General features: G+C 57.1%; 3 protein-coding genes and 1 non-coding gene across 10 annotated transcripts; 1 reads left to right on the forward strand and 3 right to left on the reverse strand.

Annotated features, from left to right (window-relative positions):
- Nucleotides 1-216: 216 nt before the first annotated feature.
- Nucleotides 217-7710, reverse strand: TAFAZZIN (tafazzin, phospholipid-lysophospholipid transacylase). Of its 6 annotated transcripts, none has more exons than XM_067724572.1 (10): nucleotides 7232-7710; nucleotides 6936-7064; nucleotides 5867-5912; nucleotides 5537-5622; nucleotides 2229-2309; nucleotides 2077-2118; nucleotides 1820-1882; nucleotides 1622-1674; nucleotides 1167-1286; nucleotides 798-1045 (listed from the first exon to the last, which is right to left on the reverse strand). In XM_067724572.1, the coding sequence occupies exons 1-10, from the start codon at nucleotides 7338-7340 to the stop codon at nucleotides 944-946; spliced, it is 831 nt and encodes a 276-aa protein (XP_067580673.1). In that variant the 5' UTR covers nucleotides 7341-7710; the 3' UTR covers nucleotides 798-943. The 6 variants fall into 6 exon arrangements, with proteins under 6 accessions (XP_067580671.1, XP_067580670.1, XP_067580672.1 ...); XM_067724573.1 differs by having other exon boundaries at nucleotides 1167-1244; nucleotides 7232-7709; XM_067724570.1 differs by having other exon boundaries at nucleotides 217-1244; nucleotides 7232-7709.
- Nucleotides 7451-14509, forward strand: DNASE1L1 (deoxyribonuclease 1 like 1). Its single transcript, XM_067723949.1, has 11 exons — nucleotides 7451-7454; nucleotides 7577-7809; nucleotides 9016-9181; nucleotides 9788-9867; nucleotides 11534-11587; nucleotides 11948-12036; nucleotides 12118-12204; nucleotides 13283-13383; nucleotides 13518-13630; nucleotides 13711-13959; nucleotides 14042-14509. The coding sequence occupies exons 1-11, from the start codon at nucleotides 7451-7453 to the stop codon at nucleotides 14177-14179; spliced, it is 1314 nt and encodes a 437-aa protein (XP_067580050.1). The 3' UTR covers nucleotides 14180-14509.
- A 1261-nt stretch (nucleotides 14510-15770) lies between these two features.
- RPL10 (ribosomal protein L10) lies at nucleotides 15771-18427 on the reverse strand. Of its 2 annotated transcripts, XM_067724576.1 has the most exons (6): nucleotides 18248-18426; nucleotides 17342-17400; nucleotides 17147-17254; nucleotides 16787-16925; nucleotides 16070-16232; nucleotides 15771-15985 (listed from the first exon to the last, which is right to left on the reverse strand). In XM_067724576.1, the coding sequence occupies exons 1-6, from the start codon at nucleotides 18268-18270 to the stop codon at nucleotides 15833-15835; spliced, it is 645 nt and encodes a 214-aa protein (XP_067580677.1). In that variant the 5' UTR covers nucleotides 18271-18426; the 3' UTR covers nucleotides 15771-15832. The 2 variants fall into 2 exon arrangements, with proteins under 2 accessions (XP_067580677.1, XP_067580678.1); XM_067724577.1 differs by lacking the exon at nucleotides 15771-15985 and having other exon boundaries at nucleotides 16083-16221; nucleotides 18248-18427.
- LOC137217671 (small nucleolar RNA SNORA70) lies at nucleotides 16277-16411 on the reverse strand. Its single transcript, XR_010940176.1, has one exon. It is a non-coding gene; the product is annotated as a small nucleolar RNA SNORA70 (small nucleolar RNA).
- Nucleotides 18428-26431: the final 8004 nt, after the last annotated feature.

Raw genomic sequence — 26431 nt, forward strand, 5'->3', positions numbered from 1 at the left:
TCCATGAACCTCGCTCTGCGTCCTTTACAGAATGAGATTAATCCCTACTTTTGCAAGGTTGTATGGGGATCATAGACAATGACGGAAGCCTTAGGCGACTGGTACAGACTGAGAGCCCATCTGGTCAAGTGCTCTCGATGTGCCCAGAGCTCTAAGGCCCAGCCTTCCTGTCCAGAGGGTCACCTCCCACCCCCACCCCTACAGGGAGGCCAGATGTAAAAGAGCACAACACAGATGCTTTATTGTTTATAAAACATGAAAACGCAGGCGCCAGGGGTTCAGGTGCTGCCAGGGAGGCCCCAGCGTGAGGGCAGGGGCCGCGTCTTGGGCCCTCGCTGCAGGCTCCATTTGGCTGGCCTCCACTTCTTCTACCTGCAGCCCAGGGCGGGCCCTGCCCGAGGGGCCCACGCCTGTGGGGAGCACGGGCAGAAGGAAGACGTGGCTGACGGCCATCCCTGAGGAAGTGGTGAGCAGCTCCTGGATCAGGGCAGGCGGGTAGAAGCCAGGCCTGGCCACTGCCCCGCTTCAACTACCCTCCCTCCAGTGCCCGGCCCTGGGAGAGAACACCTTGAAGGCAAGAAGGAAGGAGGCCGCTGCCTAAATGTCTTCCTCCCTGCCTGGCCAAGTGGGAGGAGCAGCTGAGACCCTTCTTTCAGCTGAAGAACCACAGAGGAGCTGGAACGCACACCAACTAGGAGAGGGCACCCGTTAAGGGTTCTGAACAAATCTGTCTAAAAAACCGTATCTGAGCTCAAAGCATCAGTCCATCCCCCAGCCCAGCTCTGTGCAGGGCCAGAACCCAAGGCAGCACCGATCTCCCGGCAGCTGGGACTCGGGTCCCAGAGCTGCCTCTGTCCCAGGCCTCGCCGCCCCTCCCTGTCCCCGCCCCAGTCCAAGAGGAAAGCCAGGGCAGGATCTGGGCAGGGTCTGGGCAGGGTGGCGCCTATCTCCCGGCCTGCAGGTGGTTGTGGAGCTGCTCGGCCTGGCTCTTCAGGCGCTGGAATTCCTCCTGGATGAAGTCTGTCAGGGCTTTGCGAATCTCCACCTGAGGGGAAGGACTGGGGCTGGCCTGCAGCCCTCAGGGAGCTTCGCCCAGGGTCCCTGGGAGGCCAAGGGCACTGGGATGGGCTAGGACAGCTCTGGGATGGCCTGGGGGAGAAACTCACAGCTGACTTGTTCTCTGCCCGGAGCCGCTCGAGCACAGGCAGGGCACTGAAGGGCTTCCCAATCAGCACGGTGATTTTCTGTGGGCGACAGGAGCGGGGGGTGCCCACAGCCCCAGCACCCTGGGGAGCCAGAGGCCAAGTCCTGTCCCCACCTTGCTGAGTACTCCCTCGGGTCCACTCTAACCTCTTTAAAACGAGGTGGTTGGGCTCAGTGACATCCAAGGGCCATCCCAGTCCCGGGGTCCATGCCCTAGTCATCCCATCCTGTCCTGTCCCAGTCCCAAGGCCTGCCCCTGCCCCGGCCCCGGCCTTGGTGCCAGGAAGACACCCCACCCCGCTTCACTCCATTCCCCCTGCTGCAGCCTCCTGAATCTGGCCTCAGTGGTGCTGAGTGGGAGTCATGGGGCAGATGGCAGACAGACAGATAGACGGACAAGGTCAGCAGCCCTACCCACCTGTCCAAAGCGGGGGAAGTAGGGCGGGCTGTTAGGAAGGACGTCGTTCATTCCTGTAGCACAGCAGACAGAAGGCTGGGAAGCAGGTGTGGGGTGGAGCAGGGCAGCTCGGGCACCCCCTCTCTGCCACCCAGAGGAGACCCACCCGCCAATACGAGCGAGCGAAGCCCCTTTCCCTGGGCCGCAGCCTTGGCTCACCGACATGCCACAGCGGCAGAATGACAGGATTGAGATGACATTCGGCGATCAGGCGTCCGATTCCTACCCCAGAGAGAGGCAGAAATGGTGGCATGAGTGGAGCTGCGGTGCCAGCCTGCGGCCGGGGCCACTCCTGCCTTCCCCCAGTCAAAAGCAGCTGCCCTGGGCCGGCACCTGCCCTTCCCGCCGCTCCCAACACGCTCCTCTGCCCCGCCTGCCACAGTCCAACCCAGCCGGAGGCGGCCAGCGGCTCTCACCCCACTTGAAGCGCAGGAACTCGGAGCTCATGTTCACTTTCCCTGTTGAGAGGCAGGATGGAGGTGAGGCTGGGGGCTGCCGGGCGGCGGCGGCGGGGGGGCAGTCCCACCCATGTTCTTGAGAGGGTCACGACCCTGCCAGCCCCACTGACCTTCTGGGAAGATGTGCACCCAGTCCCCGTGGTTGAGCTTCTCCAAAATGAAATCCATTCCCTTCTGGTAGACGCCATCTCCTGCCAAGAGACAGTCCCTCCCTTCAGTCTCCATCCTCCAGGGCCCCCCTCCGCCCTCCCTGGGCACGAAGCAGCAGCTCCCCATCCCCCAGCGGGCGGCCCACACGGACACCTTCCAAGGCCAGTCCCTCGGGCCTGCTCGGCTGCCTCCCTGATTGGGCTCCTGCAGCTTTAGGGTGAGCCACCCCTGGGGCGAGCCTACCATTTGCTGCCTCTGGCCCAGTGTGTGCGTGATTTCCAGCCTCACCTGGGCCCCAGATTCTGGACAGCGACCCTGTCCCCGGGGTCTCTGCCAGGCCAGTTCCCGCAGCCACTCCTCACAGGCCCCCCAGCCCTTCCTGAGCCCTCAGCCTCTGCTGGCCCTGCCTCCTGCTGGCCCCTTCCTTGAAAGGCTCCCCCTGAAAACTAGACTCACCCTCAGCCAGGCCTCTCGGGAACGGGAGAATGTTTGACGGAACACAGTGTCACTGAGAGTTGGGGAAAACTCAAACCTGCTACATGGAAAACAGCAGGGTTGAGCCGCCCCCGGTGCTAGCAACACTCGCCTTAGAGTTTCCCTGAGACCACGACACTGGACCCAGGTGGCCCGGCGGTCAGCAACAACACAGACATGAATGCCCAATGCCGCGTGCTGGCTCCTGACCTGGAGGCACGTGGGGGCAATCTGTACCCACGCACAGTGGAGCCTCACTCGTCAACCTTGTCCGTAGAGTGGACAGAGACAGAGAAGGGGGGAGGTTGAAGAAGCGGGGTAAATATCCTTATGTTATCAAGTAAGGAGTAGAGAGCCGCAGCACAAAGAGGGAGAGAGACAGACAGACTGACACCAGGACTCTTTGGGCCAATGCACTAAGAATTGGACTTTCAACCTGTTCTCTGCAAGGCGGAGTCTTTGGAAGGTGCTAGATAGGGATCCAGGAGCCTCAACCCAACCCAAATGGGAACCCGGCCCGGCAGCTCCCTTAGGGGCTGGAGCTGGGGAGCAGTCACCCACTGCAGTCTCTCAGGGCGTCGCAGCTGAGAGCAGCAGTTTCCCTGCCTGGGCTCGCATTAGCCGGTAGGGGTGGGCTGCAGGGGCGCAGGCTCCTGCTCTACAAAAACCCACTGGTGCAACCGAGCCATCCAGCTTGGAATCAAAATTTACAAAGACCGTGCTTTGGGAGCAGCACTTCGTAATGTTTAGCTTTTGCAAATGCTACTTCTACTCACTTGTATAGCTTGTGCGAGATCACTCTGACACTTCACGTCCTATCACAAGGCCTATGCTTGGGGGCAAGGGGAATTTTCTGGAACACAGAAGCAACATATGCCAGATACTTCCTTTGCTTCAATACGTGTTGTTAGATCTTTGCTGCACGTCAAATGCGTTTGAGAAACAGCTTGTCCCTGCCCACTTTCTCTCACCAGAAGGTGCTTAGGATTAAGATTTCACTTGCTGCTTTTATTGTGCAATAAAACTTAGATGCGGGTCAAAAAGCAGAATGAGACTAGAAGTGGACACGGAAGGCCTCTGAGGTTGCAGAGAGGAGGAACTGAGACTCAGGGATGGGCTGCCTGCGCAGAGTCGCCGTCTCTCAGAGCAGTGCACTTGCCATGACACTGTAGCCTCTGCTTGTGTTTCAGTGAAAGGAAGCCGCCTCCAAAAGCACCAAAAACAGAAAGTGCTCCAGGTGGCTATCTCTGGGGAGTAACTAGGTCTGCGGCTCTGGAGGGCGGGCGCTGCAGCGTTTCATTAAAGAGCCTTGTTTATTATCTGTGGTTACTTTATTGGATTTTACCGTGTTTTACTTCCATCTACTAGAAATAAGATTTCCCTGACCTCCAACGCCCTTTGGTTACTTCCTCTTCACAACCCAACCTCTGGGAGGAGTGGCCAACCCCCCCCCATCTACCCCACGCCCTGCCCCGAAGCTCCTGTGGCCGTCAGTCCAGAGAAGTGGCTTCTCCAGGGTCACCAGAGGCTTCCACAGTACCGAGGGGCCCTGTTTTGCTTCTTTCCTCTCTGGCCACTGCTCTCTGCTGTCTTGGTGGCTCGTATCTCCTTCTGTGCTGAGGTGCTGTCCTGGGGCCCTGCTCTCTCCGTGCTCTCCCCGTCTACGATCTCACTTCTATGTTTGTGACTTTGTTTGCGGTTGAGTTCCCGGTATCTTTATTCCCAAGCGTTTTTTCGAGCTCCAGAGCTGCGCATCTCACTGTCTCTGGACCGTTCCCTCCTCAGGTGACAGGCTCCTCTCAACCACCATGCTGCCTTCCCCTAGTCCCATCCTCCCAGTGGCTCATCGTTACCAGACATCACCTAGTGTCATCTTTGCGTTTTCTTTTCCTCGCCCCCTCCTACACCCAACCTATCAAGTCCTGTCCACTCCGGCTCCAGAGCGTATCCCAAAGCCGTCTCGTCTCTGCTCTCTGTGGTGACCCCCAGAGGCCCAGCTACAATCCTCGACCCCGCTTCTGCCCTCCAGGCACACTGCAGCCGGGGGCTCTCTCTCTAACCACACTCGAAAGCCCTGTCACTACCCTGATGAGAAAGCAGAGCCCAAATTCTTCACATGATTGTTCCAGAACCTTCACTTTCAGCCTGCAATGCACATTTTCTACCTTTATCACGTACCTCTCCAGTGTCTGCTACATGCTTCCCGTGTCTAGGATGCCTTTCCTTTCATACTCTCCCTGGAAAAATCCTGCTTCCCCAGAGGGAAAAGCAACCTGGATTTGAATCCTGGCTTTGCCACCTCTTGCCCTGTGACCCTGGGCCAGCACCTTTATCCCTCTGAGTCCCCTTATCTGGAGAAGGGGATGAAAATGGGCCCTACCTCCGGAAGCTCTTGAGAGGTGCTGATTAATCACTCAACATCACACCCCTCACCCTACAGCACACGCCACCACCATCACACACTGATGACACCACACTGCCATCAGTGAGTCTCTCTCAGCAACGTCCTCAAGAGAAGGAACCGTGGATAACGCCTCGTCCACGTCTAACATCGGAGCCGGAGGCACACGATCCTCAGGCAGTCGCAGGGAATGCAGTGCGCTCCAAGAAGCCACTGCCACCCCTCCTGCCGCAGGATGAAGCTGGGCCTCACGCGAGTGAGGCAGTGGCCCCCGGCTCCCTGGCTGCCTGGCCCACCAGGGTCCCTCTACTCCCAGCACTGCCAAGCCAGAGGCATGGACCACCAGTCTCCCGGCCCCAAGGGAGGCCAGAGAAGCCCCCAGAAGCACCTCACCTCGGCACACGGGCACGCACTTGCCCAAGCTGAAGAAGTGGGAATGCAGCTCCTTGGTGAAGCAGATGTCTGCGGCCGCGGGGGTCCTGGAGCGGGGACAGACGTGGTCACCGCGGCCTCCCCTGCACCCTGCTTCTCTGCCCTGCCCCCAGCGTGAGGCCTGACATCGTGGGCAGTGCAGAATGGAGGCACAGGAGTGCCTGCGGAGCCCCACCCCGTGCCCTGCCTGGACTGCTGGAGGCTCCTCCAGGGCACAGTAGGGGGAGGGCAGACCTGGGCAGAGATGGGTGAAGCCTGCCGGCCCACCACGAGGGGCCCACTGCTCCTCACCAACGCATCAACTTCAGGTTCCAGATGTGGCGGAGTTTCAGGATCCCTGGAGAAGGAGAGGAAAGACTACATGCCCCAACTTACCTTGTACCTAGGGGGCGCCGATTTCTGTCATCCTGTTTTGGGGAATGAGGGACATGGACAGCAGTACTACCATTTCCCTATGGCCCAAAGTGGCATCTTCCCGACCCTTGGGCTGGACCCCCAAGTTCTCCCGGGCCCCTCCCTCTCTCCCACCCCGTATGTCTTATTAGTCACCACAGCTGGTCTGCCTACCTCCCTGATACATTCTGATGCTGCCTATTCTTCTACCCATTTCCCCACTGTCACTGCCGCCACCTTGGTCCAGGTTACTGGATGGCTCTAGAGCCTCCTTCCTGGTCTCCTGGAATCTGCCTGTGGCACCCTGCAGGCCATGCTCTGCCCGGCGGCAAGGGTGAGCTATGAAAGGCTCTGATTGGACCAAATGGCTTCCCATGAGCTCTAGCTCCTAGTCTATAACCTCCTGAGTCCAGCAGTGGGAGCCCCGGGCACCCCTGTACCCAGCCATCTGGGTTGCTGGAGCCCAGCCACTCCCTGTGAAGTCAGCAGAGCAGGAACTTCTAGGTGGGGAAGCGGGCTCCCCAGCGAGGCTGGTGGAAGGCTACAAACCCAGCCTGGGGCAACGCTGGAAACAGGACCCAGGTCTTCCAGCCCCTAGCCCAGAGTTTCCTTGACAGGACACTCTGTGGTCCTCAGGTTTGTTCCCAAGGCTCTTTGGAACCGTCAACAGTTTAGAGAATGGAGGGTCTGACACATTGGGCCTGATACGTCAAAGTAAAGAAGCTGTCAGACCTTGCCCTACGTCCATTCCCTCCAAATACCTGAGGCGCTCTCCAAATTACACTCCCTAGGAGGATGCTGAAGGGGCCACAAATCAAACTTCCATCCCTGGAGCAGGACAGCCCAGCAACAGGAGTGCCAGAGCTATGCGAAGCAGCCCGTGAGGAATGAGTTTGTTCTGCTTGTGTTTGGCCCTGTCCCAGGTTCCCTCCTTGCTTCCCCAAACCCAGCACACTGGCCCGTGTACCCCAGAGGTGAGGGTCATCCATGCAGGACTGGTGATTGGACACCGTGATGAGGGGTGTGGCTGGGCCTCGGTTCTCGATGAGCTCGTACAGAACCTCCTTGTTGTGCACGGTGAGGTGGTTCATGTACTCTGGCGGGAGAGCGGGAGGGTCGGGATCTTTGCTTTCTTTCCGGGGAGCCCAGAGCTCCCCCCCCCCGGCCAAGCCAGCCCCTGCCAGCGCCCCCAACCCCGAACCCCAACTCTGGTTGGGAGTGGAGACCCGTGGCCAACCCTGCCTCGGCTTTGGGTCCACTCACTGGTCCAGAAGCAGCTGTAGGTGCCCACCAAGCCCATGACGACGCTGCTGGCCAGGGTCCAGGTGAGCGGCGGCACCGCGGGGAACGGCCATTTCACATGTAGGGGCATCTCCCCGCCCCGACCGAGCTTCCCCCACCGCCCCCGGCGGCCCGGCGCTCCCCCTGCCCTGGGGCAGGCTGTGGGGCTACTCTAGGTCTGTGTCCTCAACCGCTCGGGGGATGGGTCCCTAACAGGCCCGCGCCACAGACGGGCGCCGCGGCTCGGCGCGACAGGGGACTCGACCAAGGTCACCTAGTAGGTCAGGCCAGAACCGGGCCCATCCCCGATCTCTCGCCACACACTAGCCGCCCTGGAGCCAGGAGATGGGGTGCGCACTGAGAACCTAGCGCAGACGGGAGAAGCAGCCGCGAAGCCCCCGCACCCGCCGGAAAGCGAGCCTGCGACGGCGCCGGGCTCTACCGCCGTCTGTCGCAAAACGCGCTCGGGCCGCTTGACGGCAGCGGGGGCGGGCCCGCGGGCCGCGTGGCCCCGCCCCGCTCCGGAGCAGCGCGGATTTGAGGCCGCCCACCGGCTGCAGGTCCGTTTTGTCTCATTAGTTCCTCCCCGGTGAACTCTCCGAGAGTAACATGGGCTGCGCAGCACGATTACCTGACACCACACAAAATCGGGGCTGGCTTCCCTGGTGGTGCAGTGGTTAAGAGTCTGCTTGCCAATGCAGGGGACACGGATTTGAGCCCTGGTCAGGGAAGACCCCACATGCCGCGGTGCTAGCAGCTAAGCCCACGTGCTACAACTATTGAAGCCCACGCGCCTAGAGCCCGTGCTCCGCAACAAGAGAAGCCACTGCAATGAGAAAACCGTGCACTGCGCACAGCAATGAAGACCCAATGCAACCAAAAATAAATAAATAAATTTATTTTTAAAAAAAGATCGGGGCTGGCGGAGCACTTTTACTTTAGTTTCTTTCCCCCTTTGTTTTCATTAATTTCATATAACACGGAATTAACCATTTTATAGTATTTTATAGCATTTTATATTACATTATTTTATGTATGTAACGTATGTAATGTTAAACGTTATGTATTGTATATGTTACATTATGTAACTTTACATAATTAGCTACATACTTTTTTTTTTTTTTTTTTTGCAGTACGCGGGCCTCTCACTGTTGTGGCCTCTCCCGCTGCGGAGCACAGGCTCCGGATGCGCAGGCTCAGCGGCCATGGCTCACGGGCCTAGCCGCCCCGCGGCACGTGGGATCTTCCCAGACCGGGGCACGAACCCGTGTCCCCTGCATTGGCAGGCGATTCTTAACCACTGTGCCACCAGGGAAGCCCTACAACTTTATATAATCACAATATTACAGAATTGTACTATACTAATGTATGTATGTAATATAATGTAACGTGTGATGCAATATGTAATATATAGCAGCATATAACATACAATAGGAAATACTATATATATTACAGTATTTTATATCGTTTAGTATACCCACAGTGTTGTCAACCACCACCTCTAACTAGGTCCAAACATGTTCATCACCCCAAAAAGAAAGCCCTGTAGGCGTTAAGCAGTCTATTTTTTATTTTTAAAGCAAAGTATAATTTTATTGATTAAAAAATATTTTTCCCGGGAATTCCCTGGCGGTCCAGTGGTTAGGACTCGGCGCTCTCACTGCCGAGGGCCTGGGTTCAATCCCTGCTCCGGAACTAAGATCCAGCAAGACGCGGAAAAAAAAAAATTCCCAGTCTTCGGCTCATCCCCACCCCCAATCCATTAGCACGTAAGTCCTGCCAACGGGGACATTGCCCCGAAGACCGCACTACAACCATTCAGTAAGGACCCATCGGCCGCCCGCAGACACCGCCTGAGTCCCCCACTTGTCCCAGCAGCGACAGTGCAGGACCCCCACGGGGCACTGAGCTGCCAGCGCTCTAATCTCTCAGGTACAGTTTTTTAGTCCGCCCTCGGCTTCCACCACCATGGCCAGTTCCTGCGCCGACTGTCGCTCGCTTTGGGTATTCAGAGCGCTCAGGAGTGCGCAGCCACACCGGGCCCGGCCCGAGGACTTGGAGATAAGGCCCTTGTCCTCGGGGGTGCCCAGGCTCGCCGCGGAGCTTCCCTTTTTCAGGCACGCGCTCCAGCTCTGGAGTCTTCCCCACCGTATCCTTCCTGCAGGCGGCCGGGGACGGGGGCTGAGCGCCGGGCCTGGGAGAGCACAGAACAGAGTCTGCGCTCGGGCGCCCGCAGCTCCTCGCTACGCGCCCTGGGCACAGGAAAAACTCTGACTCACAGCACGGTCATCTGCTCAAACCCTCCCCGGCCTTTGCCTCCGCTAGCGCCCTGTCCCACCCGGGCGGGGAAGGCGGGGTCTGGTGGGAAAGTGGGCGGCCAGGTCCAAGCCAGGCCAGCTGCCCAACCTCCCGGCGGCCTCCGGGGTGGAGCCAGGGCCGGGCCCGCCCACCGGGAAGGGTGGGGCTGCCGAGCCAGCCCTGACGGGTGGGGAGAGTTGAGAGTCTGTTTCTCTTTTTTCGTCTACGGTCCCTGCCCAGGCAGACGTTGTGATTCCGTGGGGAGTCGCGATCCGCTCACAGCACAGGAAGGTGGTGTGGAGACGACCCGTTCTGCACAGGTATGGGAGCCCTCTGGCCAGAGGGAAGGAGGAAATTGCCCCCAGCCTGTGAGGGAAGGTGAGAGGGGAAGGGAATCCCAGGGCTGGGGCTAAGGGCTGGTGTTGGGAGCCCGGACCGACTTTGGGCTGAGGCCAGGAACTCTCTAGTTCTTTTCCTCCGCCCATCTGGGAGCCCCTGGCCCCAGAGCCTCCAAGCCTGCCCTTGCCAGCCCAGGGCTGCCTAAAGGCCTACATACATCCCAGAATAGATACCAGGGCAGGGGACCCAAACTAGCATGAATGACAGAGCAGGTGGCTAGGGAGAAACAGGCATGGAGCCCCGGCAGGCAGAAAGTGAAACCAAGGGGGAAGGTGACAAGGCAACAGAGAAAAGCAGGCAGACAGAAGTAGAGGGACTTACGTCGCTGTATGAGGGCAACACCAACAGGGAGTTGAGCAAGGGCCTGAGCCCGAAAGACACTCAGGAAGAGGGGTGCTCCAGCTGGTAAGATGAACAAGTAGGGCTCACCAGTAGTGGAGGGGATGGGGAGAGGGGCTCCATCACACACTGCAGTGTGGTGAGTTGGTGTGTCCGAGATCATTCTAAATGCATACGCCCTTGAATCCAGCAATTATACTGCTGGGAGTTTGTCTTAAGCATAATGTCTGCCAAGTGAGGAGACAGAGATGCACGAAGATGGTCCTTCTAGTTGCTAATGGCAGTGAAAAGTTGGAATCAACTCTAAGGTTGAACCCTTGTGAACTGCTGGTGGGAATGTAAGATGCGGCAGCCACTGTGGAAAATAGTATGGCGGTTCCTCAAAAAAGTTAAATATAGGATTACCATATGTTCCAGCAATTTCACTTCTAGGTATCTAACCAAAAGGATTGAAAGCAGGAACTTGAAGAGATATCTGTACACTCATGTTCACAGTAGCAGTATTGACAGTAGCCAAAAAGTGGAAGCAACCCAGTGTCCATGGATAGGTGAATAGATGAACAAAACGTGGTCCATCCATACAGTGGAATGTTATTTAGAATTTACAAGGAAGGACATTCTGACATGGATGAAATGAGCACATTATGATCAGTGAGATCAAACGGTCACAGACAGGCAGATACTGTATGACTCCACTTGTATGAGCTGCTTAGAGTCAGGCAGATTCCTAGAGACAGAAAGTAGGATGGGGGCGGGGCACGGGCTGGGGGAGGGGATGTGGGGGCTAGTGTCAAATGGGGACAGGGTTTCAGTTTGGGAAGATGGAAGAGTTCTGGGGATGGATGGTGGGGATGGCTGCACAACAATGTGAAGGTGCTTCATGCCACTGAACTTCAAAATGGTTAAGATGGTGAACGTGATGCTACGTGTATTTGACCGCAGTTAAAAAGAACAAGACTGAACCATACATGCTGATGTGGGAAGGTGTCCACAAGAAAGGCAGGAAATGTGTGATGCTGGCAGCTCTGGGAGGCTGGTGCTGGGCAGCAGCAGGGCGGCATCGCTTTCTCTGTCGCATTTTACCATGTCCTTCTGGAACTAGAATTGAGCCCAACTGGGACCTGAACCTGGAGCAACCTGGATTCCTCTGGAGGGTTCCAGAAGCCCATACACGGCCATGCACTGCTTCTGCTCCTCCTCCTGGCTGGTGGGGCTGACACCTTTCACATCTGTGCTTTTAACACCCAGCGGCTGACGCTCAGCAAGGTGGCCAGGGAGCCTGTGCTGGACACCTTAGTTCAGGTAGGTTCATCACTGCAGAGAAGCTGTGCCCCTAAGGACCATGGCCCAAAGCCCCCTAGCCCTACCTGACCAGGGGCATGTGCCAGAGAAGAGGGGACATCAGGAGACATGGTGTGGAGACATGGAGCACCTTCCTTCCCTGTCACTGGCCTCAGTCTCCTCCTCCATAAAGTGGGTGTGGTGTTGGTGGAGATGGCGTTCAGTCTTCTCCCGGGTCCCTTCTAGCCTCGCTGCTCTGTTAGGCCTGCAGCCAGCGTGTCGTGCCACTCTTGGCCGCGCTGGTGCCGGGCCCCCAGGGATACCACCCCTCTCCCAGGGTGGCTGGCACTGAGTGGGGCTGGCCTTCCTGGTGTCCTGCAGATCCTGGCTCGCTGTGACATCACAGTGCTGCAGGAGGTGGTGGACTCTACTGGCAGTGCCATCCCACTCCTGCTTCGAGAACTCAATCGGTGAGGAGGGCTCTGTGGGTCTAAACTGGGGGCCCCACAGAGCCTCAGGGCCACTGACCCGAGGTTCCCCTTTCCTGGCAGATTTGATGACTCTGGGCCCTACCGCTTCCTGAGCAGCCACCTGCTGGGGCGTGGCACGTACAAGGAGAAATACGTGTATATCTACCGGTGAGTGCAGATGGTGACCGGGGCGGTCTGGACACTTGGCCCGGTGTGCGGCGGCGCAGTAGCCCCAAGGGTGGCCCTCACCTCCGCATCACCCTTTTTCTCCTCAGTGGTTTTACCCTGGGGTCTTCTTGTCCTCTACCCCAGACAGCTTTAGTGCCCACGTGTCCCTCCAGCGGGTGGCCTTCCTTCTGCAAGTACAGAAGTGGGGCCCCCCCGCCTCTCTCCTGTGGAAGCCACAGGGGCTCGGGGTGAGGCTGGCTCCCTCTTTGGGAGTGACTGGTTGCAGCTTCTGGGAAGAGGCTCACCAGGGGCCTGTCGTGGGTCCTGGGCAGACCCAGTTTCCAGAAACAGCCCTAAGTCCCTGGGAGGATAGCCTGGGGCGGGGGTCAGGATTGAGAGGGCAAGGGTGGCAGTCAGGGAAGGAGACCTGTTCCTATATATAGATGAAATTACATAATGTCTAGAATTCACTCCAAAATGATGGGGGAACAGAGACACGCCCATACAGTAGCACCGCTCATAACAATCTCAAAGTGGAAATGGTCCGAGTGTCCGTCAGCTGATGAACAGATAAACAAAAGGCGGTCTCTCCACGTAGTAGGATATCATTCAGCCTAAGAAGGAAGGAAGTCTGAGCCAGGCTGCAGCCTGGATGAACCTGAAACATGTGCTGAGGGAAAGAACCAGACGCAGAAGACTATGTATTATTGGATTCCGCTCACATGAACTGTCCGGCAGAGGCGATGTACAGAGACAAGACAGATCAGGGGCTGCCAGGGGCTGGCGGGGGGGGGAACGGGAACTGCTCATGGGCGAGGTTTCTTTGGGGTGATAAGAATGTTCTAAATTGGTTGTGGGGTGGTTGCACAACCTTGTGAATGTACTGAATGCCACTGTATCGTGCAGTTTACACAGGTGAGTTTTACGATGTGCAAATTATATCTCAATCTAAAAGAAGTTCTAGAAGGAAAGGCTGGGCAGGCTGTGCTCACGTGAAATGGAGCTGCTGGTGGAGGGCTGCCCCCTGGGTGCCAGGTCTGATGTGAGCACTTGCAAACTGAAACCAGTGGTCCACCAGGTCACACAGGGCGCAGGTCCTGGATTCCTACGTGTACGACGATCAGAATGACCTCTTTGCCCGGGAGCCCTTTGTGTGCCGGTTCTCTTTGCCCAGCAAGGGTAGGTAGGGATGAAGGGTGGCCCCTTATGAGGGAGCAGGAATGGGGGTCTGGTGGGTTCTACGGGGCCCTGGGGGGACTGGGCAGAGGAGGGCCAGGAGTGGCTGGGAGCCCTCTGTCCCCGGGGCCTTGCAGTCCTTCCCAGCCTGGTGCTGGTCCCACTGCACACCACGCCGAAGGCCGTAGAGACGGAGCTCAACGCCCTGTACCACGTGTTTCTGGACGCCTCCCAGCGCTGGCAGAGCGAGGTAGGGCTGGGCCAATTGTATGGGAGGGAGGGGGACAGGACGGCCAGGTGGCCAGGCCCGACTGCTGCTTCCCTCTCCAGGACGTGATCCTGCTTGGGGACTTCAACGCTGACTGTGCTTCACTGACCAAAAAGCGCCTGGATGACCTAGTCCTTCGGACTCAGGCTGGCTTCCACTGGGCCATCCCTGATGGCGTGGACACCACGGTGCGGGCCAGCACCCACTGCACCTACGACCGCATAGTGCTACACGGGGAGCATCTGCAGAGCATGCTGCGCGGCGCAGCCGCCTTCGACTTCCCCCAGAGCCTCGGGCTCACCGAGGAGGAGGTAAAGGGGTGAGGCAGGAACGGGCTCGTGGAGAAGCCCCTAGGCCCCGAGACTGACGCTTTGTCCCGCTGCCCACCCCCAGGCCCTCAACATCAGCGATCACTACCCCGTGGAGGTGGAGCTGAGCTGCGCGGTGCACGGGGCCCAGACCCTCAGCCTGGCCGCTCTGTTACCGTCACTGCTGCTGCTCCTGTCCCCCCAGCTGGGCCTGGTGGCCTGAAGCCACCGCATGCCAGCTGCCCAGTTGCGAGGACTATGCCGTTTTCTGGACTCAACCCCCCCCCCGTTCTATCCTGCCCTGCCACTCCTCTATGTGCCTTTGCTTTGGCCTGTGCTTGGCATGAGAATGTGGAAGAGGAAGGCAGGAGCCCTGAGGCTGGAACCACGCCACTCTAAGCCCAGGTAGTGTCAGGAGTGAGGACAAAAGGCAGGCTCCAGGGCTGGGGTGGGGGAACGAAAATCCCCCATGCTGCAATGGAGATCCCACGTGTCACAACTAAGACCCCGATGCAGCCAAATAAATAAATATTTATTGTATGCCAAGACCATACACGCTGAGAACAGAAAGCTCGATTGCAGGGATATTACATGTGTGTAGCAGACATGGCAAAGGGTCATCTTTATCATACGTGGGACTCACATGAAGCAAGACCCGACTAGATACAGGGACGGAGCTAAACAGTTCTCACACACACACGCGGTAAGTAGTCCACAGGAAATGTTTAAGTTCATTGTAACCCAGCTAGCTGCCCTGACACCTCGGAGGCTGGTTACCAACCCTACAGGTGCACACAAAGCATCTGCATAAACCACTTATAGTATCTACAGAAGTCACCATGCATGCAACCCCCCAGGGGAAAGGAATACAGGATACTACAGCCGCAGCAACAATGACCCCACTTAGTGTTCTCATTAAAGACGGCTAGCAGGACAGCAGAGCCGTTTAAGTGCAAGTTATGTTTTTATGATTTAGAAGCATCAACTTTAGGTTAAAAGGTAGTTTTAAACTTTAGAAATGGCAGTCGCTAAGGATTACAAGATGCCAGAGGCCTCTCGGGGGCCGACTGCTGCACGCAGTCACAGCCAGACTGCAGCAAGGCTCTCCAGCCACTATGCCGGGCTCTGGAACAGTCCCTTTAGGGTCCTTTTCTCCTGGGCTCACAGCCCCAGGCCACCCCACCTAGCAGAGCTCTGGGACTCGGCTGCTCTTACAGCAGGGTGGCCCTGGCAGTTGGTGTCAGATAGCACACCAGGATCCCCTGGGCCAGAGGGCACTGCACACTATTTGCCCAAAGGTCTCTTGTCGCCAAGCCCTATCTCAGCCATAGGAGCTTGATATCAGGAGTAAAGGGCCCTGGGAGTGAGGCCCTGTAAGGGGTAGTGGGTTAGGCTTAGGATGGGGTGGGGTGACGAGATTTCTCAACTCTGTAGACGGGGAAATGTGGTTAGGCCCAGGACAAGTGTTTACTCCAGGGGTAACTGGTGAAAATACAGCCAGAACCATGTCTGGTCTGCTTCCTTCCTCCCCATGTCCAACAATGTTCCTGTCCTGGTCTGGGACCCTGGGGAAGAGCTTCCACAGCTGCCGGAGACCCCTTTCCATCACCCAGGGTGGGTGCTTTGCTAAGGAAGTGCTCCATGCACATGCAGGGGGACTTGTGAACCTACTGCCTGGGATCTAAGGCAGGTCCAAGTGCTGGCCCTGCTAAGTGCCAACTGGCCAGCTTAGTGGTCAGCCTTTTTCTGAAGAGAAGAGAGAGCAACCCTAGGACTCCCAGAGGCTCCCCACCCCCCATGAATCCAGATGCAAAGACAGGAGAAGAAAGTAGAGTTTATTAGGGGCCACAGGTGGGGAGGGGCAGCGCCAAGGCTCTCACGAGTGCAGGGCCCGCCATTTGTCCAGGGGGCCACGATTAGGGATGTACTTGACCCCACAGCCATCCGGAATGAGCCGCTTTTCTGCCACCATGTTTTCAAACTCATCTGCATTAAACTTAGTAAATCCCCACTTCTTGGAGATGTGGATCTAGAGAGAGACAGAAACAGCTGAGTCAGGAGGCCTGGGGACAGGAGCAGGGAAAGGTGAAACCAAGGCTGTAGCACTACATACCTTCTGGCGGCCAGGGAACTTGAACTTGGCCCTGCGGAGGGCCTCAATCACATGCTCCTTGTTCTGCAGCTTGGTGCGGATGGACATTATGACCTGGCCAATGTGGACCCTGGCCACTGTGCCCTGGGGCTTTCCAAAGGCACCACGCATACCTGTCTGGAGCCTGGATTGGGAACAGCATGCCAGTCATTAATGTCCACCGGAAAGGGCTGTCTCCAAGGTCCCTTAGGGCAACCCGTACAGGCAACAGGCCGCATACACTACCGAGGAGGCTGCTGTTTGCAGCCGTTGCGCACCGGGCCCCCATGGGGAAAAGAGCACAGTCGGCTTAACTGGCTGCAGAGAACACAGAGAACCCTAAAACAGACTAGCTAGAATCCCTGCAAGGTGCTACTGGGCTCATCTGAAAGCCATCCAACCTGTGACCACGCCAGCAACCTGCCTGCCTGCAGCTCACGTCATTAGGCTCAAAGAGGAGCTCCTCCGGCAGGAGCACCTCCCTCTACCTGTTTCCCAGAGCCATGGCGCCTTTTGTGTTTGTCTCTGGGACTGTCCACTTAAGTCCACTTGCTAGCCCTTTGGCCTGGCTTTGCTATGGGTGGTTGAATCTTTGTGAGGCCACCTCTTTGCCCTGACTGATGAAAAAAGTAATCAAGCCCAGGCTTTAAGGTATGGGAGAACATCTGAAAAGGCCAGGAGTCTCAGGACCCAGCTCACCTATCAGCTCCAGCACAGGACAACATCTTGTTGATGCGGATGACGTGGAAGGGGTGGAGCCGCACTCGGATGTGAAAACCATCTTTGCCGCAGCTTTTCACCATGTACTTGTTGGCACAAATACGGGCAGCCTCCAGGGCTATTGGGGCGGGGGAGGCAGCAGAGTGAGACAAAATGGCACAGAAGCACTTACCATGGCTCTCTGGGAACACCTGTATTGGCTGGGGGAGTTTAGTAAAGAGGCTCACGATTGGCTGCTCGTGATTAATGACCTGATAATTCCAGTGCAGTGAGCTCTAGGTCTGCCCGGGGGCCCACATACAAGGGACCAGGAATGGTGAACAAGGAAACCTGCCTCACCTTCAGAGGAGAGCTGCTCATATTCATCCGACACCATGTGGCCACAGAGTGGGAACTCATCCACTTTTGCCTTCTTCCGCCCCAGGTCAAAGATGCGGATCTTAGCATCTAGAAAAAAAATCTGGTGAGTGTGTGTGTGCCATAGCCACTGGGTCAGTGCAGCCAAACCAGTTTGGGGGCTTTCCCACCACTTACCAGGGACACCTCGGCAGAAGCGAGACTTTGGGTATGGCTTGTTCTTGCAATACCGGTAACTGCGGGGAAGGGGAGGAACCCAAGTTAGCAGGGATTCACAAGTGAACTCCACAATAGGCACTTTGAGTTCTTCCTCAATCTACGACCAAAGGGGCGTTGGGAGAGGGGGAATGACATATGTCATCTCTAAGCTTGGTCTTCATTCCTAGAAATTGGTGCTAAAGCAAGATGTGGCCAGAAGTTAGGACACCAATGCTAGGAGATTATAAAAGTAAAAAAAACAAAAACAAAAAAACCACCCTCTATGCCCTGTTGTGTTTTCAACTTCCTATAAGGCTAACATCCTGAAACGGACTTTCTCAATTTAAATACTGCGAAGAGTAACACACTTCATGCCATCCACCTAAAGTCCTTTGGGCACGTGGCATTAAGTCGGCCTCCAAGCCTCGTGATGGGCGCCCCCTGAAGGGCACACGAGGCGGCTGAACACGCTTTTCTGGGACTGCCCTTGCCGACCAAGGAGCCCACACGGCACGTCGCCTGGAAATAAAACGGGGATGGCACACAAAGGCCCTGAGGGCACCGAACCTAAAAAGCAAGCGACTTTTCAGCTCTGAAGGCGCGATGCAAGGCGGACGTCGCTTGTAGCCGTAAAATGGGGCTAACATATGCAGACCTGGGTCAACCGGCCACTCCAACGAAAAGGGGGAAGCGGTAAACACCAGCATGAATTTATAAAACCAAATGGTACAAACAAAGGCCTAAAGCGACCTGCAAGTTCTTGGAGAATACGCGGGGTCCGTTCCCAGGACAGGAAAGCCGCACTAGGGAGACCCCACCCACGGCTGCTTTTAGCAGCCAAATGCAATTCTCCCCCCCTTTCCCAGCAGCGAAACAGGCACTCACCAGCGGGCGGGGCGGCGGCCCATGGCGACACCAAGATCTTCAGTGGCTGCAACAAAACATACAAGATCGGAAGAGCAGTCGAAGACAGGCCTTGAACTAGAGGAGAGAAATGGCAAGGGCACCGCACGAGCCACAACCGCCGACTACTCACCGCGCCGAAGGGAAAGAGACGCTCTTACGCCTGCGCAGGCCTTATATAGGCCGTCTATCTTCACGCGTAGGAACCATAGAGTCCAGGTGAGGGCGGATAGACACTCTGTCACACTTCCGGACCGTAGTCGCAGCGGTGCTCTGCGCCTGCGTGCGGGAGTGGCTGGGCACAAGCGCAGAGCGGAGAGGCGGCTAGGTCCCGTACCGCAGGCGGCCAGCTGGCGAATGGGGCTTCGCCACATCGGCGAGAGAAGCCGGCTTCCGGCTGGCCATTGTGGGCGTAGAACTCTTGCCCGAGGCTTTGCCGTAACTATGAAAGACGTGTGTTCCTAGAGTTGAAAGAAGGAAAATGCCGAATGGGGCTTACGGCGGCCGCGCGCGTGTTCCTGGGCATGGCGGAGCCCGGGACAAGCCCTCTGTACCTTCCCCCTGCGCTCCAGAGCCCAGCAGGGAGGCGCCCTGCTGGAGGCTCTGCCCACGTTCATTTGTCGACCGGGAGGCGGAGCGAGAGGCCCGCCCTCGCCCCGCCTCCGCAGCCCCCGGGCCGTAACCGAAGAGTCCTGAGCCCTCTTGTTTGCGAGCTGTACGCCAAGTCCTCCTTTCCTGGAGACCCGGGGCGGGGCCTGCGTCGGCCCCAGGAGGTCTGTGCCCTCCCGCGAGAAAGGCCAAGAAAAAGCCGCCCCGCAAGATCCAGGGCTCAGGAGAGCCCGTGAGCACCGTTGGGCCCGCCCTGACCCGGCAGAGAAAAGAGACGTTGTGCTCCCCAGGGTGACTTGGAGAAGGGGAAGAGGAAGGTGGCGACCCCACCCAGATGGCAAACGAGCACCGTCACTCCTTGTCCGGCTGGGCCCAGTCCTGGCCTCTGAGAGCTGCCTTGATCTGTATCCTGGGAGCTGCCACACTCCCGGGGCCCAGAATGTGGCGCCCACCCCCACACACAGTTCTTGCCCCGCCCACTGAATTCCAGCGCCTCCTGAGTGTGCCTCTGAGATCTTCTAAGGTAAAGCACGGACCCGCCCCCCGCCCGCCCAAGGATACATCCAGAGAAGTGTCCAGAGCTAGTACCCATACCACCAGGGATCTAGGTATCCGCCAGAGGTGCCCACGCTTCTAGAGCTGGGGATAGCAAGAAGGTAACAAAGTCTTCCCCATGTCACTTGACAGGTGTGACACACCTGTTCTTCTCCAGGACGACCTTTCACTTTAGTGAATGGGTCCTTTAGGAAGACTTGGGAAGATTTGCGCTGTGCACTTCCAGCAATGCTGCAACTAGGTCCTTCCCAGGGAACACAGCCTCCCCTTCCATCAGGGGGCTCTGGGTCTGGAAACTGGGTGAGAAGGTGTGACTCTCCACGGGGGCAACTCAAGTCAGGTTTTTGCTCCCAGAACTAGAGGATTTAGGGTTATACGCATCAAGCAGTCCTGTAGCAGGCTGCCCAACTATTTCCTTCTTAGAGGCTCATTTTCTTTTCTTTCTTTTTTTTTTTTTTTTTTTTTTTGCGGTACGCGGGCCTCTCACTGCTGTGGCCTCTCCCGTAGCGGAGCACAGGCTCCGGACGCGCAGGCTCAGCGGCCACGGCTCACGGGCCCGGCCGCTCCGCGGCATGTGGCATCTTCCCAGGCCGGGGCACGAACCCGTGTCCCCTGCATCGGCAGGCGGACTTCAACCACTGTGCCACCAGGGAAGCCCTAGAGGCTCATTTTCTGTGCCTTGCTCACCTGGCTCCAGCCCGTCATTCTTGCTTTTCCTGGAACGTGCCAGACTGTTCCTGGGGTCCTTAGTCCTTCCGCTCGTGTTCCTGCGCTAATGGCTCTCTCAGCACCTTGCTGAAAAGAGCTGCTTCTGGACCTATCCCTGGAACACAGTTGGGGGATGGAGTGTTCAGGCTGGATATGATGAATGTACTCTCAAATTCCTCTCTCCCTAAGCCTAGGGATTCTGTCCTGCACCTCCTGTCAGGGCATTTCTGGCATCAAAACCCATGAAATGCAGGTCAGTAGTAGGTCCAAGCCAAGCATGTGAGGTGCTAGACTACACACCAGCTGTATGTCCTAATACTTTTCTCATTTTAAAATTTATTTATTTATTTATTTTTGGCTGCATTGGGTCTTCGTTGCTGCGCGCGGGCTTTCTCTAGTTGCGGCGAGCGGGGGCTACTCTTCGTTGCGGTGTGCGGGCCTCTCATTGCAGTGGCTTCTCGTTGCCCAGCACGGGCTCTAGGCGCGCGGGCTTCAGTAGTTGTGGCTCGTGGGCTCTAGAGCGCAGGCTCAGTAGTTGTGGCGCACGGGCTTCGTTGCTCCACGGCCTGTGGGATCTTCCCGAACCAGGGCTCGAACCCGTGTCCCCTGCATTGGCAGGCGGATTCTTAACCACTGCGCCACCAGGGAAGGGAAGCCCCTGTCCTAATACTCTTAATCTGGAACCTCTAGTAAATACGCTATCAGTTAATCCACCCCATCGAGTGGCCCACCTCACCTACTGAGTCGCACACCCTGAGAACCTACTACCACAAACGTTCAAATACAGTTCAGTTGGTAGATATCAGTGAAGTCTGGAAAATTAATATCCTTATGGAAAATATGTATTGACGCATGAGCTCTTTCCTCTAGGGTCAGGCTTTGGTCTGTCCCCCTGGATCATGCTGTGATTAGGCCCCAGTTATGGGTCTAATGGCAACAGGGTGTGGTGGCACAGGTGTGGAGGACAGAGGGTGTCCCCTTGCAAGGCATCTGCGCCAGGTGAGGTGATGACACAGTCCTCAAGGGAGAGAACAGCAGCCTGCCAGGGACGGGAGGGCAGGCTACTTCCACCCGCAAGGGAGGCTGCAGGGGACCGGGGGCTTCCCGACTGTCAGCCTCCACCGAGGGCAACCCGATGTCCCGATTCTAGGCTTCAGGGTCCCACTCCTCCAGCCAGTGCCGTAGCCTTCACACGAGAAACATGGAGAGGCTGGGAATTCAGGTGACCTTGGGATTCTGCAACCCGCACAATGATGCACGTTTCGTTTGTGTTTGTAGTGTTTGATTTCCAGTACCGTCAGCCCTGCAGGTTACAGGAGGAAGAGAATTTTTAGGGCTGCCATGGAAGTGCTCTGGCTGGCATACTGTGCCTTGAGCTGAGAGGTAAGGAATCGGACCTTGTCAGTTTTTTCTCCGTGCACTCCCGGGGACACTGTGGAGTCACCCCACACACAGCCTTGATCCCCAGCGTCCCCTCCACGACAGTTCAGGGCAGCAGCCGCTGCGGCTCCCCCGGGCACTTGCTGCACTGGCCCTTCATCCCAGTCAACCGCAGGGGAGAGCTTGATGAGTGGTGAGGCCCCCGCAGGTCATGGGTGCCTCGAGCCCCACTAGGTTACCCAGGGATCGGAGGGCTGGAGGAACAGAGATGGTACAGGAAGAAGCTGCCCCCCAGCCCCGGAGCCTGGGGAAAAGGGAGGGGGTTGAGGTCATCTGAAGCCTAGAAGGCAGGATAAGGGGCCTTGAAGAACAGAGGCTGGATCTCTGAGGAGGGGCTGCGGCAGTTTCTCAGGGAAGGAGAAAGCAGCAGCATCGCTAAGAGGGGGAACGGGACAGGAGGGGCAGGAGGTGATTTCCGAGGCACCACCGATCTTCCAGGGCACTGCTTCCTTCTTCGGTGGCATCCGATCTGTGGTTCGATTCATCTGTTGAGATTTTTATTTCAATGACTGTGGCTTTGTTTTTAATTCCTAAAGTTCTTTTTCTTCTTCAAATCGGCCTGGGCTTTTAAAATTAGTCTTACCTTTGTGATTCCTTCCTTGGTATCTTTGTTTTGTGTCTCGAGGCTGCTGAAGATTTGGGGAGTTGGAGTAGCCTTCTATCACAGTAATGCAAACGACTGGTAAATACCCATGAGAACTGCTCTGATCTCAGGAGAATCCAAAGGTAATGTCAGTCTGTGTTTCAAAGGCCGCCCCCCCCCCCCCGCCCCCGATTAAGCACAAGAGTAGAAGGTGTTTCTCTTTCTCACCCTCCTTCCTTTATGGGCTGGCCCAAGGCCAGGGCGGGGATAGTCACCAGGACTCACCTCTGAGGCCTTCAGGACAAGCTGACGTGCCACACCCACCACGCCCAGGAGCCTCCCTGCGAGGGAGCAATCCAGATGCAGCTCCTCCCCGCAAAAGGACATCAGGCTTAGAGGCCAGTGTCCTTCATCCACACCTCGCCTCGGCCACCTGCTAGCTAGTGATTCAGAACAAGCTCCTCAACCCTTCTGCCACGTTGGCCTCATCTGCTCATCTGGAGAATGGGGATGACATGCTCCCAACTTCCTAGGGCCGCCGCGAGGGTGGAATGGACGAGTCCAGGCACGGAGCCGGCACTCGCAGCCCTCACTGAAAACTATATTATCTGGCCTCTGACAGGGATGCCCTGGGGACAGGACGTTGACAGGGCCAGTCGTCCGTCCGATGCTCCATGAGGGTGGGCGGTGTCTTCAATTTGAGCTGGCAGACCCGTCTTCCGCTGGGCCTCTGGGAGTCCCGAGGGGGAAGCCGGGGGTGAGGTGTCCCCTTCCAGGGAGCGACTGCTCTTCGGGGAGCCCAGCAGTACTACCACGATGGGGGGCACTGGGCATCGTCTCTCTCAGCCTGCGGTTCTCTGAAGCCCCTCTGTCTGCGGCAGGGGGGGGAGAGGCAGCCCCAGCTTGTGGATGATGGGGGCAGGGGCTCCTCTCCTGCTCACTCAGACCCATGCTGGGATGGACCCACTTCTTCGTACAGCCCTGTCCTTCCTTTTCACTGTGCAGGTGACCGTTCAAGAGCGCTGCTTTCAGGCGGATTTCAGTTCTGCTCTCTCACCTTCTGCGGCCCATTAACTCTGAGCCCCTCGGAAAGCCTGCCCGCAGCTCCTCTCCCAGGCCCAGCCTCGGCCCCAGCCACCCCACTGATTCCATTTGCGGTTTCCCCCATGGATCTCCCTCGCTCCCCTGCGGGCCACCTATGCACTTAAATAATATAGCTAAACTCTTCTCCTTACACATTTCCTTGTCTTCTCCCCAAGTGGACTGGCACCCTGGAGGGCAGGGGCTGGGTGTCTGAGAGGCACTGCCCCCAGTCCCGGTCTACATAACGTGGGGTCATGTGACAAACACCACCTCCCCCAATCTGCCGCCCTGCGCGCACAAGCGCAAGCGCAAGCGCGCGCGCGCGCGCGCGCACACACACACACACACACACACACACACACAGAGTGATCAGCCGGCAGGCCGAATGCCAGCCAGGGTCAATGAGGAATTTGCTGTGGAACTCAGAAATCCCGCCCGCCCCATCCCCCCGCAGTCACAACACTCTCCTCACACGAGGGAGGAGGCCTTTGTGCCCAAGATACATAACCCAGAAATCATCAACTGAGAGTTTAATAAATTTGCTCATATAAAATTGTATAGCTTCTCGGGCTTCCCTGGTGGCGCAGTGGTTGAGAGTCCGCCTGCCGATGCAGGGGACACGGGTTCGTGCCCCGGTCCGGGAAGATCCCACATGCCATGGAGCGGCTGGGCCCGTGAGCCATGGCCGCCGGGCCTGCCCGTCCGGAGCCTGTGCTCCGCAACGGGAGAGGCCACAACAGTGAGAGGCCCGCGTACCGCAAAAAATAAATTGTATAGCTTCTTGACAGCCCAAACCAGCCAGCCTAGTCTTTCAAGACAAGAGACAGACTGAGGGAAAATATTTACAACACATGGAACAAAGGACTAACAGCCCAAGTGTATGACAAGCAGGGTCTTTTGGGGAGGCAATTATGTGCTGTCCATTAAAACTGTAAATGTCCATAGGCTTTGACCTGGCAGGGCCACTTAGAGGTAATTATTCTAGGGTGACATTGACACATGTTCAGAGCAGGTAGCAAAAACAAAGGAAAAGGAGAAGAAGAAGGGAAAAGGTAAAAGTTCATCAGTTGGGGATTTGTTATGTAAATTATAGGGCGTGTACTCTATCAAATACCGCGTGGCCAGAGCAGAAATGAGCTAGATGTTTCTGTACTGACATGGAAGAATTTCGAAGCTATATTATTGCTAGTTAAAAGAAAATCACAATTGTATGTACAGGGTTTGTGATTTTTAAAACTGTGTGAGTATAACTATGTTGGTGATTGCATACAAGAACATACTTAGAAGTGAGAAACAGAACTGTTAACAGTCTTGCTTAAGATAATGTTCTGTAAAAACTTTCAATTATGTGCTTTAAATATATGCGGGTTGCTAACGTGTAAAATGGTCCAGCCACCGTGGAATGCAAATTGGCAGTTTCTTCCAAGGCTAAACTTCCACCTCCTTAGAACGCAGCAGTTGCACTGTTGGGCAGGCATGCCAAAGAAATGGAAACTTCTGACCACAGGAAAACCTGTACACGAATGTTCATAGCAGATTTATTTGTAGAAGCCTAAAGTGGGAATCGGCACCATGTCCCTCAGCGGGTGAAGGCCTGAACAAACTGTGGCTGATCCAACCACGGACGACAGCTGGCAATACAAAGGAAGAACTAACTATTGATACCTGCAACCGTTCCGATGGATGGATCTCAAGAGCAGTGTGTGAGTGAAAAAAAGCCCTGGGTGGCTCGCGGGATCCTAGCTCCGGCCCGGAGCAGGGATGGAACCCCCGCCCTTGGCAGTGAGAGCGGGGACTCCTAACCACTGGACCGCCAGGGAAGTCCTTATGTAATGTCTTCAAATGACAAAATTACAGAGCTGAGAATAGAACCCGGTTGCCATGGGTTGGGAGGAGGAGGGAGGGGGCTGTGGCTACGAAAGGTCCACAGGAGGGGTCCTTGTGAGGGGACGGGCTGGATACTGATGGCAGTGGGGGTCACCTGAGCCCTACACACACACACACACACACACACACACACACACACACGGGGATAAAACCCGGAGCAGCTCTCCGCTGGCACCAATGCCCTTTCCTGGTGTGCGGTCCCACCAGCTGTGCAACAGGCTGACGCTGGGGGAACTGCGGGAGGTGCTCCGGCCTCTTGGACGTTTCTCTGTAACTTCCTGTGAACTTAATTCCTTCCGAATACAAGTTCACACCAAAAGCACACAAGCAGGGCTTAGCGTGTACACATCGGACCACTCGCGCCACTCTGCACGGACAGTCCCTGCTCTCCCGGCAGGGACACCTAGAGGCCCGCAGCCGACCCGGTCGCCGGCTGAAGAAAAACCGCGGGGGGGGCAGAGCTGAGAGGGGCGCGCGGGGGCAGAGCTGAGAGGGGCGCGGGGGGGTCTGCTTGTTTTGATTGGGCAAAGGAGGTGCCCGTCACACCAGAAGGGCCGGGTTTCCTGGGGGCGGGTCTCGTCACGAGTCGAGCTTGGTCATTGGCGGAGCCAGCTGGAAGGGGTGGGCAGGAAAGCGGTGCTCCGCGGCTTACGGTGGGCGCGCTGAGGGGAAGTGAGGAGACCCGCGTGGGGGCGGTCAGGGCGGGGCTCGACGCGCCGGGACAACGGCCCGGCCTTGTGGTCACCGCCCAGCTTCCCCGGACTCCGCCCCCCACCCCTGTGGGTCCTGGGCCTGGCCAGAGTCCCCGTTCCCCGAGTCACCGGGGGCCTTTGGCTCCGCGATCCTGAGAGCTTGCACCCTCCCGCCACCCCACCCCTTGCCTGGCCCACTGTGTTCCAGCGCCCCTGAGTGTGATTCGGACGGTTCCCTGTGAAGCACGGATCCGCCCCCCTCCACACACTCGTGGTATCCAGGGAGAGGTGGGCAGAGCTGCGGCCGTGCCCAGAAACTTGGTGTCGGCCAGGGGGGTCTGTCCATGCTGCTGGAGGAGGGGACGGCACGAAGTAACAAAGTCTTCCCCATGTCACTTGACACGTGTGGCCTGCTGGGAAGGAATCCTGCCCAAGCACGCCTGTTCTCCAGGACAACCTGTGGGTGCCTGCCTGCCTGCCTCTCACCTGGGAGGTCAAGGTGAGCCCCGCAGAGAGAGAAAGCTCATGGCTTCTCTAGAAGAGGGTGCGATGAGGAACCGTCCATCCCGGTGCTGGTTCTCACGCTGAGAGGCGCGTAGGAACACCTGG

Source organism: Pseudorca crassidens, chromosome X, assembly GCF_039906515.1.
Source record: "Pseudorca crassidens isolate mPseCra1 chromosome X, mPseCra1.hap1, whole genome shotgun sequence".
Classification (NCBI taxonomy): domain Eukaryota; kingdom Metazoa; phylum Chordata; class Mammalia; order Artiodactyla; family Delphinidae; genus Pseudorca; species Pseudorca crassidens.

What these genes read in the sequence shown, in the direction of transcription:
- TAFAZZIN (XM_067724569.1), bottom strand. Translation starts at nt 7,340, where the DNA reads ATGCCCCTACATGTGAAATGGCCGTTCCCCGCGGTGCCGCCGCTCACC. An exon ending in GTGCGTGCCCGTGTGCCGAG is followed by an intron (nt 2,310 to 5,536) that starts GTGAGGTGCTTC and finishes GTCTCTTGGCAG; the next exon opens with GAGATGGCGTCTACCAGAAG. An exon ending in ACTTCCCCCGCTTTGGACAG is followed by an intron (nt 1,287 to 1,621) that starts GTGGGTAGGGCT and finishes CTGGCTCCCCAG; the next exon opens with GGTGCTGGGGCTGTGGGCAC.
- DNASE1L1 (XM_067723949.1), top strand. An exon ending in AGACGACCCGTTCTGCACAG is followed by an intron (nt 9,868 to 11,533) that starts GTATGGGAGCCC and finishes TTTAACACCCAG; the next exon opens with CGGCTGACGCTCAGCAAGGT. An exon ending in CTGCTTCGAGAACTCAATCG is followed by an intron (nt 12,037 to 12,117) that starts GTGAGGAGGGCT and finishes CTTTCCTGGCAG; the next exon opens with ATTTGATGACTCTGGGCCCT.
- RPL10 (XM_067724576.1), bottom strand. Translation starts at nt 18,270, where the DNA reads ATGGGCCGCCGCCCCGCCCGCTG. An exon ending in TGAGCAGCTCTCCTCTGAAG is followed by an intron (nt 16,926 to 17,146) that starts GTGAGGCAGGTT and finishes CCGCCCCAATAG; the next exon opens with CCCTGGAGGCTGCCCGTATT. An exon ending in AGTTCCCTGGCCGCCAGAAG is followed by an intron (nt 15,986 to 16,069) that starts GTATGTAGTGCT and finishes GTCTCTCTCTAG; the next exon opens with ATCCACATCTCCAAGAAGTG.